The 12,446-nt window shown below is 37.4% G+C and overlaps 1 protein-coding gene across 1 annotated transcript in view; it reads left to right on the forward strand.

The window, feature by feature from the left end:
• Positions 1 to 1,805: 1,805 nt before the first annotated feature.
• The window catches only part of LOC140246692 (uncharacterized), a 28,888-nt gene continuing 18,247 nt past the window's right edge, over positions 1,806 to 12,446 (forward strand). The window contains exon 1 of the mRNA XM_072326030.1: positions 1,806 to 2,015. Within this exon, the coding sequence (XP_072182131.1) occupies positions 1,825 to 2,015 (191 nt within the window). The 5' untranslated portion in view covers positions 1,806 to 1,824. The remainder of the gene's footprint in view (positions 2,016 to 12,446) is intronic.

The raw sequence follows: 12,446 nt of genomic DNA on the forward strand, positions 1-12,446 counted from the left end.
CTGTTAATTGTATTATTATTGTATCCTCAATGATTGTATAAATTATCTGTGATTGTAAACTTGAACTTAAAATTTGGTAATAAATCATTCATTCATTCATTCATTCATTCATTCATTCACATCGAGTTCATCTATACATCGTTGGTACGTAATACTGTTGAAGTACATGATTTTTACATTTCGCGGCAAAAGTAAACGTCTTTACGTTTCCCGGCGAGACGTTTTTACATTTCCCGTTGATGCAATTTTCGAGATTTTTACATTTCCCGGCAATTTTACAAATCCCGGCTCCACACCCCTACACGGCAACCATTCTTGACGGTATAAATATCGGTGGGGGTAAAATAACACCAAAAAGAAAAGACAAGATTTAATGTGATCAAACAGGCAGTCGCTGCACTCCTAGTAAGACAAAACACGTTAACTATGTGGAACTGGCGCATTATAAGTACCCTGTATTATTATTATCTGATAAAGATAAATGTTCTCATAGTTCTGTATCCATCTCACAAATCTTATCGGATTATATTATTGAGATATAAGATAATACAGTTGTGTTTTCCTTTACTCTGTTACAATGACTGAAGTAAGGTATGGAGTCCCGTAATAGAATGCTGGAAGAAGCCGTGGGAAGAAATTGTGTATCAGTGCTGATACGACTGACGTTGTGATCACGTCCATTGTGCTGAGTGGGGGGAGAAAAAAAACCAAACAAGCGTAGCATTACTAAAAAAAACAAAAACAACCCCCCAAAGAAAAAACCACACACACACACAACAAAACAACAAAAACAAATGAGGTATATTAAAGGGGTCTAGGGCAATTACCCCCTGGGCAATAACCCCAGACACTTCCCCTGACCCTAACGCTAATCCTAAATCCTGAACCTAAACCTAATCCTAACCCAAACTCTCACCCTTAACCTAGCCCTAAACCTAACCTGTATTCTAACCTTATCACTAACTATACACAGCCCAGTCGTTTTTACAGCGACTGGGCTGTGTAAAGTTAATCACTAACCAGCATTTAGCCCAGTAGCGGATCGGGGGCGCACTGGGCGCGCACCCCCTTTTTTATTAACACAAAAGAAAAAAAAAGGGGGGGGGGGGCGTGCGCCCCCTTCAATTTTGTAAAGGTGCCCCCCCCTTTACGGAATTCCTGGGGGCATTTCATGAAGCATTTTGTCCGACAAAGTTGTCAGACAAATTTGCTCTCACCCAATCAGATGCAAGGATTTCAGTAGCTTGTAATAGTTTGTCAGAAAAATATCCGACCAAACCGCATCTTGAAATGTTCCCGTGGATCCGCCTCTGTAGGGGGGGGGGGGGGGTAATTGCCCTCGGGAGATAATTGCCCTGATAAGAAATTACTCAGTACTCGTTGCCTACCAACCCACCAATATTTTGTAAAGCATTGCGCGCTTGACAGTGAAATTAATAGATTGCAGAGGAAGCGAGGTGAGGGGTAACAACTTTGAGCCAATGAGCTGTGGCTTGCATACTTCCCTCTCGACCACTCGGGCCTCACGCCTTTCCGAGTCGCAGCGCACACTTCACCCGTATTCCAGAGAATGCGGTATTCTTGGAAACCGTATCTCGATGCGACTTAGTGAAGTCGTCTGCTCGGTTTCGTCCGCCTTTCTATTGTCTTGATTGCATACCGTCGTTATTGTGTTTGAAAGCATCTGAAACCATTCGTGCATTCGTCGCCCTCAGTAAGGGAGCTGGTCGTTAAATTTAACAATAGCGATCGCGACCGACAGCCAAAACCCGCCGCGTTTTACTACGCCTTGCAGTCGTAGTGTGCGAAGGATATCCAACCAAAATGTTGGCGAGAATGTTGCTCGTTCTCTCGTTCTTGCTCGCTTTGCAGAAAGCATCATCGCAAGCATGCCCGGCCAATACACCTTCAGGGTGTCGCTGTGAAAATCGTGTTTTCAACTGCTCTGGAGTTGGCTTGAGGGAAATACCATCGTCTATTTCATCAATCGCAACGTCAACAGACTACGACGTAATGTAAGTACACGTCTTTGCCGCATCCGAGACTCGCAGGCTTGAAATTGTGATGGGCGTGAGCGAGTCGATTTTTATTGACAATCCAATCATCTCGTACACCCGTCCTTCGAGTTCACTTCAAGGATATTTTCGGTCATTGCTAATCATCCTGGGATACGGCCTGCTGTATTATTTGTATGGTTAAGAAAAATATACACATTTTATGAGTACTGCTATATTTGCCGCATAGACGTTGTTTTCAGTGGACACTTGTACATGAATACAAATTTATGCACCTAATTAGCCCGACCAGACGCCATGCGAAGCACGGCTGGCCTGTGAGGGTGTGTATAGTTAGCACCTAATGGACTCTAAATGCTGTGTACAAAGAGGTAATGGGGTGTTAGTGCCCATTGGTTACAAGCAATGAATATCATTTGTAACTGCAAGATGTATTACATAAACCCTCTCATGTCTGTTTTTTTTTTTCTCCTTCAAATTGTGACACATGTCCTCATGTGTATACATTCATTACTATAGCGTAGCAAAAAAAAAAAAAAAAAAAAAAAAAAAAAAAAAAAAAAAAAAAAAGCTTGTCCCTGTCTGTTCTTGTTGTGTAAAGTCCTTATATGTGATTGCTTTCCCTGCATGTTTGTCATTTTGCCTCTGACGAAGATTCTGCTAGGATCGAAAGCTCAGGCCCCTTTTACATTCATTACTACTTACATGTAGGGCATCTTACTTGTTTCTTCTTTTCATGACTACTACAGTCGTAATTAGATATTAGGGCCTGGATTAAAATGTGCCCACTAAGCTTACCTACAGTGTATCCATGTTTGTTTTTTCTTTTATACCCACTGACTGACAAAATGAAAAGAAAAAAGATTTATGGAAGGCATGACCATATATATACATGTAGCTCATTTAAGTACCATATGTAAACCTGAGAGCAACCATAGATGTGTACAAATTGTCCTTCAATTCCTCAAGATAGCATCAGAATTGGGAACCATCTTGCCAGGAGTTGTGGTTGAGATTAAGATGCCAACCCATCAACATTCACACTGCTGGCTGCTCTTCCACTCATCCTCCTGCTGGGTCACACATGCTTGAAGCAATGAGGCATTTATTGCACTGTGCTCCCTCACTTTTTAATATATGTGCATGTATATGTAGGCCTACATTACTGATATTTACCCTTGTTTTGTTCACCATGCCACCTCTCACAGATGCACACAATTTCCACCATCCCTGGATAGTTCCAACAGGAGCTGCTGAAAGGGATTAGCAGGTCAAGGTTCAAGGGATTACATTGGAGAATGGCATACTGTGATCATATCCTTCATACCTCATACTTTATACTTTGTATTTGTTAAACAGAGTAATGATAAGGCCAATTAGCATCAGAATATGATGCACTAACATATTCCTGAAGTTTGAACTATATAAGTTGGAGATTATGTTGCATTATTAATGGTCAGATGAGGAGTGATTTCATGAGATGACATGGTGTTCAGAGTCCCATACATGTACAGCTGTAGATCTCAGTGAAGTTGATTATTATAGTGTAACGCTTCAAATTATTTGTCTTTTCTAATAACTTTCTATTTGATACTTCACAAACCTGCTGTTCATTGATTATAGCTTTTACCTACAACAGTTTACTTGCTACCTGTTTTAACTTGCACTAAATGAGTGATTTATAGAAGCCAACTGTAGGTTTAGCAATAAGAGTGATTCACAAAATGTCATTTGACAGCTAGGGGCTTGGCTACATTCCACCGAAGGGAACTGTTACTTGCACCATGAGTGTGTGGAGAGGCTGTATGTATCCCTGTGCCAACGGGAACCAAACTTCTACACAGCCACCTGTCTTTGTAACCCTTGATAGGTCCACACAACTGACAGGTGACACATAAAGGGGAAGCTTTTGGAATGATGGGATACACCATTGACACAAACCTAGCACACCCTATGGGGCCGTTTGAGCTTATGCAGTGGAAACTTTGCCCGTTCATTCACAGTGTACATGTTTCCCCGAGTGGCCAGAAGCCAGTAGAAACTGCACATTTTCCTCCTCTTTAACAGGAACGTTTATACATCATTGTAAAATATTTATTTTTTTATGAGACCATAAAATCTCATTGAGAAAATACTCATGAGGCTAACTTTATATCTTTGAAAACATTTGCTGTAATATACTGTAAGCTGTCAAATAAGCTACTGTATACAGCTGTATCTCTGAACCACTTTAGTATGCAACAGTAGATGCAATTCATCACATTGTGCCTGGTAAAAAGGATCACAAAGTATCACAGGATGATTGCTACATATATCAGCATCATGTCTGCTGTGATGTTCAATGTAGTCATGGTTACAGTAGTCTATGCTAAATATAAACATAGGCTCAGAGAGAGTAGCTTGTATCCATCAACCAGGTAACCCAACTTATGAGATGAAAACTGACTGTTTGGTAACTGTTGTTTCTGTAACATTTCTAGGATAATTTAGATTCCAAAATTAATAGGAGTTCTCCTGAGTCCTTTGGTAATTTTGCTGTCAAAAGTGTGTAAATCTTGTCTTCATAATGATTATAATTGGCAACTCTGAATCTTACTGTGTAGGCCTATCCTCAGAGCAGAATTGGACGTAAATGGTTCAGTTCCCAAGATCAGAAAGTGGAGTCAAAATGGGCCTGAGATTTTGATCCTAGCATAATCTTTGTCAGCAGCAAAATGACCAACAAGTAGGGAAAGCAGTGACATAAGGACTACACACACAAGGCACAGTCAGGGGAGGGCTAGGGACACAGAACAGAGAAAATAAAAGGGGTGGGTTGATAGCAATTGAGGGGGTGAACAACAAAAGGCAGATAAGGTGGGCCAGTGATGATTCTAAGGATCATAGGGGGCTACCTGTGAAGGTTGGAGATGAATAGGAAGGCAACATGAAACAAGAGAACAACAGAAGGATAGAGAATAGGAAAAGAGTGAAATAGTGACAGCATGAGTGAAGGGGGGGGGGGGGGGAGGGCTGAACAAGCAGTGAGCCCTAACATAGTGTACAAAGATCTGGCAACAAAAAGAAAGTTATTCAAATTCATGAAATTCTTCCGTCGAGATGTTTTCATTGCAACTGATTGACAAATTGCCCTACATCGACGTAAATAAGCACTGAATTGATCAGTGTGTTAGTATAAGTAGCCATGATAAAAAAAATAATGGGCGTACATACTCGTCGAATCCTGCTAGAGTATGTACGCCCATGATTTTTTATCATGGCTACTACTAACACACTGATCAATATATACATATAAAGGCAATACATACTATTTAGGAGTAGATCGATATACAAGCATTTTGCTACAAAATCAGAAAGAATAGAAAAGTTTGCCATAATGAAGGAAAAACATTAACTTTCTCAGATGCATTACAAATGAAAGAACCAATCTAGTGAATTTGGTAGACCTGCGATGTCCTGTGATACTTAAGTAGAAATAAGATACATGTAAAGCTGACAAGAGAAACATGTCTTGCTATGAGACTGTTTTGCTTTTTTTTTTTGGGGGGGGGGGGGATAAACTGCCCTCTGATGTTGATGGAATACAAATTACAGTTACCACAAATGTTTTGATATATGTTGCAATGTTTTGATGTATTTTGCAAATGCACCCAAAACTAAGAGCAAAGTAAGACTGAAGCATGAACTTCCTCTCACAAGTGTTTTAAAGTCATTCAAGAGAGTTTGGATATATGACATCAAATGGGCACTGCAGAACAACCCTCATGATGAGGCAGTTGTGTCATCTTTCTACTTCTCTCCTCCCTGGTGTGCTAGGAAATGTCTGTAATTTCTATCCATGATACAGCCCTGTATTAAACTATACATTTACATAACACATACCACTTTAGTCTCTATGGCTTTCAAGCTATTATAAAAAGGAAAGAGCCATTCCTGTAAAATCACAATTTTGTCTTGACTTTGCCAATGATTTTTAAAGAAAATCATCAACTCAAAACATACATTTTTGAAGAAATGGGAGATTGATTCCTGTATGTAGCAAAGCAAAGAAATATATAGTATAATGCAGTCTTCATAGTAGCATTATATACTTTAAACCATCAAATCACAGACACTACATTTCTGTGGTTTGATTCTATAAATAGAAAGCATCTTTTGTTCATATTCTGTAAGTCTGTTATTCTTATCATAAGTCTGTATTTCATTTTTTACAGAAGTTTTCAAAAGCCTCTGTGTTAAAGGTGAGAAATTTAATATTGTACTATGTAGTTGCACCTTCCCACCCCAAGAAAGAGAAAATAGGCTTACAAAGAAGCAAGGAGGTATGATTACTTATAGCAAGACACATTTTTCTTGCAAGTATTCTTTGAGTTCTCCGTGGGCATCAAAGGTGTAGAATGTGAGACTACACATAACAAGTCATGCATGAGAGAACACTCCTGGTGTCTTTTTTTTTTTTTTTTTTGTAGATAAAAGCGTCCAGACAAATAAGATTAGAATAGCTAATTCATTGACCTGTATCAGAGTCTGAACATATCTGGAATTCCTGCTTAGGACAAATAAGATGAATGAGATTTGTTCTCAAGTCTTCCATGTGCTTAAAGGGAAACCCGACCTCATTTTGAATTTAATGAAATATTAAAAGAAAAAGCACACAAGCATAATACATTTTTGTTAATGGACAAAAAAAAGAAGAAGAAAGATTTCGAATTTGGAGTTGTTCCTACTTTTGTAGAAAACTAATATAAGTCACAATAACACAAAATACATGGAGCAATGATACCACAGCTATAGAAGCACAGCTTCCTATACTGTCTTTAAATGTTACCAAATTGTTTGTTTCTTGATAGGAATTCAGGAGAACCACATTATGTGAATCAGATTAATCTTATGTTACATAGATGAAGCAATAGATGCATTTGAAAGGGGAGGGTTGACTGACTAAATCGTTGACAAAATAGTCTTCATGATGCTCTTTATATACAGACATATACAAAAATTGTTGTATTTGTACAGTGTAGCATTATCAATTGCACAGTGAACAAGGAGTCTTTCTATTTCTTTCAAGTTCTTTCTCTCCTGTTCTTTCTCACCATCCTCCATTATTGATATCCCTATCTTCTCTTTCTTATCTTTCTTAGCATTACTTGTGTACATGACCAAGTATGTATACATGTGTGTGTGTGTGTGTGTGTGTGTGTGAAATAGTTTGTTGTATGCCTTTAAGTAAAGTTAATGAGGCCCCAATACTAAGCTCGGCATACCAGGGATCCTCCTGTATGGTACTTTGATTCTTCCCCCTCTTTATTATCATATCATCTCTGTTCTCTGTCACAATGATTTCTTTGATTATTTGCACCATGCAGAAACAATATATGAAATGAAAATGAAATGAAATGATACGAGTGGATTATAAGAATTTTGTCCAAATAAACAGAGGTCTGTGTAGGGATTTATTCCAATGGAATAGTTTACAGACAATATTCATTTTGACTTATAGCTTTCAGCTTCCAATTGTGCTGCAGTTTGCTTGCATCAAAGGCATGACTGATGAAATAAATTCTCGTCATGTTTAAATAGAATGATGAACTCATATGGGTCTGTGGGTAAATAACAAGTTTCTTTGATTTATAGAATTCAAGGAGGCAAATTTGAATTTTTGATGTATGCTATCATGAATTCATATTCATACCTAAGGTTTCTGATTTTCTACCTTTAAGTTATCTTACATGGACCCTCTGTGACAAACTATTGCAGTCACATCTTTCTTTTAGCCACAGGAATACAGCTGTACAACCTTATCGGTGCAGTTCTTGAGATGTTCAGTCACAGGCAGTCTAATGTTGTTCCCAGTGGAAAAATCAAATAATTTTTTGAAGAAAATGCAAAAGGTGATATTGCTGGTTGTCACTTTCTGCAATTCATTTGTAATTTCTTGTTTCACTTTGGCTTGTTTCATGAGCATGCTCTCTTCAAAGCAACTGCCAATCCAACTTCAGATGGCAAAGAACTTGTGTAGGGGAAAAAGTGAGTTCTTAAAAGTAATTAATATTTTAGTTATTTATTTTTTAATTATATCAACAAAAAAAATACCAGACAGAATACCACTAATCAAAGCAGGAAAAGAAAATCACAGCTGTTAGAAACGTATGACCAGGTGAAATGGCGGAAACATGGTGAGATTCATACGTGGATAACAACTTATGTCATCCAAAGGTTTCAAGGTATTACGTAGCAATTGCAGTTTATATGGCAGCTATAAGTAGGGCCTATCTAATTTTCCTGCAAGACCCTCTGCCACTTTGAGACCATTTTCCACTTGTGTTTGAATGTCTTCCACTCTACTGTAAATACAGTTGTAGGTTTTCTGCTGATGATGTATTTTCTTTTACTAAACATTAAGCTTTCTCCTGCCCAACTTAATCATTGTTGTATGACACGTATATTAAAAAATGTGTTTATATGATTGCATGAGAGAGCATCTATAGCCCTGGCAGAGTCTCCAGTTTGCTAGGGGCTTCAAGCAGGAGAATCTCCTGTTTTGAGAGATGCTTGGGTTTAGAGTTTCTATACAACACATAGAAGTATTTGAAACATAATATATTACAGTCACTTACTGTATAATAAGCTGTTATTTTCGTGTACAGATATTTTCGCGAATTAGAAGGTGACAAACATTTTCACGAGATGTTGATTTCGCGAATTGACACCAATGCTATCTTGCATGTATTGTTACTCTAGTGTATGGCGACATTTTCGCATGTTAAATTCGCGATCCAACTGTGATTTGCAAAATTTGCGAAAATTAAACCCTCGCGAAAATAACCACTTACACAGTATATGAAGTGAGTCTGAGGTAATAAATACAATGTTTGGAAGAAAAGGGACAAAACTTAGAACTATGTATGAAAACACTGTATATGTTTAATTGAGTTTTCATCCAGGCTTACATAATAGTGTAATCTATCATGGCAGAGTGTGTGTGTTTTCATGGGAACTATTTTTTTTTTTCAAGGATCCACAATTCTTTTGTCTTGCTTGAGAAACTACAATGTAGGCAACTTTCAGCAGGTTGTAGAGAAGTAAACAGGAAATGACTATAAAACAGTGTGTCCTCGAGTGGTAATTAATATTACCCCAAGGTACAGTAGAATATCTTCTCCGTGATTCTGTCTTCATCAGAGCATAACAGTCAATGATTGTAGAGGCATCCATGTAGATCTGAATATAGTACTGCCTGGTATGAGAACTTTTTGCATGTACGTTTTAGTTAATGTGTCAGTTTAGACATAAATTAGAATACACACAATTCTTAATAAGGTCAACTTGTAACAGCTTGGATTCTTTTTCAAGCAAAACTCCTTTACAGCAGTGTACATTGTGGTATGGGGCATTGATGGAATAGCTTTGTTCAACCTTTAATTTGCTAAACTAATAAACTGATTAACAGTGAAAATTGCAAGTACATGTACCTGTAACCCTTTTGTAGAATAAACTGTTCAAGGGACACACCACAAACTTACTCTCTACATGTAGCATTTTCAATATGACCTGAATGTTTCAATTCAATACATTGAAGGGCAATAGGACATGTAAATTTCTGATGAAAATATGACCTTTTTCCAGACATGTGCATCAGTGGCTAATGTTGGTGGAGATAAAGAATTTGATTTTTTTTTAAAAACTGGTTTAATATAAAGATATCTCATGAAATTTCCTTGTTTTCATACCAGATGAAGGCTGCTTAATGTGAGATTATTTTGTTAAGTAAAAGCAAATTACATGTATGCACAGTGATTGCTGCCTTTAAAACTAAAAAAGGCATGTCATATGTCCAAGTTGACTTTAATAAAGAGTAAAAACCAGAATCACAGTTGAAAAGAACTTTACCGTTATTTACCATTTGCAGATGAAACAAAATCCCAGCTTTATTGCCTTGAAATAGTACTGAAATGTGATGGTTAGAAATAGAAACAAGCACTGTAAAATGATAATCAGTATAATCAAAATGTGAATAGTTGTAATGAAGTTTTTTTTTTTTTTTTCTAGACTAAACCATCTACTGTAATGGCTTATTGAGAAAATAGTGATATCTCCTTGAATTTTAGGCTTTCTTGCAAAATGTTCATACGGTAGGATGTTTTGTGATAAAACTGACCTATGTACTCACATGCATCAAATGTGATAACTCAAACATAAAAAAAAAAAAAAAAAAATCACTGCTCCCAGTGGTAAACAATATCTGTAAGCACAAAGTCCCATGCAGTATAGGCCTATACATTGTAACTGTAGGCCTTACAATGACTTCCACAATGTTGTCATGGGTCAAGTACAATGTAAGTGAAAATTCAGTCATGTGAGCTTTTGTAGAGTGATATCAAATGCACCGAACTGTGAAGTTTATCAAAATATGACGTAGAAAAATAATGTTAACAGCTTGTAATTGTGTATATTTGCTGAATAGTAATATCAGTGCAACCATAAGTGAAAGGCAGATGAGCTGATGATATTACTGCCTCATAACTGCTGATTTATACCAAAATTTGATCAGAAAACCCATATGCAAAAACAAAGATTTAACAACCCCTCCCTAAAAGTCATCATTGTCATATCATTCTAACTCTTCAATCTCATAATGTAGTGGAGCAAAGTTATTCCAAACAAAGAGACTTACAAGAAAATAAATGAAGATTTATGTGTACATTGACATAATTACTTCCATTGAATAAGAATTATACATTACTGTTTTGTTAAAACAAACTTCAGCATTCAGAGATTTCCTACCCTGTGACATCCTGACAATATCTTTACTTCTCTTTTGGTTTCATTTTGCCCTTTTACAGTGGACTCCCATTATAATGAAGTCCTCGGGACCAGCAATTTTCTGTTGTCATATCGAAATTTTGCTAAACCAAACAAATGAACAATTAAAAACATAGAGTAGCTAACATTGTGGCTTGAATTTTCATTTTGTTGTAACTGGGGAATCTCATTATAACCTTGTTTGTTATACTGGGAGTGCAATGTAATCATTTAATGAACTTTAACATTAAGTGCAATGTCCTTAAAGGACATGTTGCAGGTGACGTGAAGTTCAGTGCCTTCATGCCTCATGTTCAGAAGAATGGCATGTGAATAGGTGATTGATTGTTGAGGAAAAAGAAAATGCAAACTTTTCACCCCATGGGGATATGGATACACCTCTGATTGTGACTTGACTTGACTTCTATCGATTTTGTATAGTTCAGTTACTAATGGATACAGTGAGAAAAAACAGCCAGTCAACCTACCGTGACAATAATTGCTCAGTTATTTCAATGGAAGAGTGAGTGACTGCATGGTCATTGTGCAGTCTGTGCAGTTTGGTTACTCTTTATTAGTATGCTTTGCTGCTAGGTTTTGCTTTTCTACTGCTGGGCTGTATATTATAACAAAATCTTGTATCTCAAAAATGTTGAATGTTCAGGAGAGCAAAAAAAAAAAAAAAAACCAACCAAAAACCAACCAACAACAAACAAACAAACAAAAACAAAACAAAACAAAAACAACCCCCAAACAAACAAACAAACAACAACAACAAACCATGGCAGCCGAAGCACTATAGAATGAGATTGTCTTTCCTTTGACATACCATGGTGACTTGATTTTTTGGGTGAGATGGCCAGGATTTTGACAGTAATCCCCCCCCCCCAAAAAAAAATACATTGTAAAATGACTCTCACCAAAATTTGAGATACAAAGTTTTGTCACCCAAGCAATGATATGATATAAAAGTAGGCCCTACTGCCTGCTTCTCATTGTAGCAAGAATGAATGCTATTGACCAAGTGTAATTTTTACAGGCACTACGTGGTGTACTTTACCTTTGTGTTAGAGCTTACCTGCTAAAGTAACCTCCCTCTAACCTGCAACTATACCTTGAACCTTGATTAGATAGTCCCTGAAGCAGCTCTTACCGAACTAAACTGGGATGGGATGTGCTGTGACAGTAGGTGATGGTGCAGTTGTATATTTACAATAAAAATAGTGATGTGCACACTAAAAATTCAGTAAGATTTACAGCAACATGGAACCCACAGGAGGTTTACAGCTCTCTGATGGCAGGAAGGGCAGCCTCCTGGAAGGCAGCTACTGTTTGGGCAGTACTAGTAACTGCTATGGTTGCATGGAACTTGAACTTTGACTTTTGGTCACATTCAGTTTCTGACTTCTGACTCTTCCAGTAGGAATATAGTGTAAGGCCTACATTAGAAAACTTTTCCATTTATGTCGGCTAAGATGGTGAGTGCGTGTGTATGTGTACTAGCAGAGGATTTATGCTGTCATCTGGAATCTTGCATGTGATACATGACAACACACACACACACACACACACACACACACACACATTTCTACTTCTACATTTATTTATGAAAGCTGAGGGTTTCTCACC

Source organism: Diadema setosum, chromosome 3, assembly GCF_964275005.1.
Source record: "Diadema setosum chromosome 3, eeDiaSeto1, whole genome shotgun sequence".
NCBI classification, from domain to species: domain Eukaryota; kingdom Metazoa; phylum Echinodermata; class Echinoidea; order Diadematoida; family Diadematidae; genus Diadema; species Diadema setosum.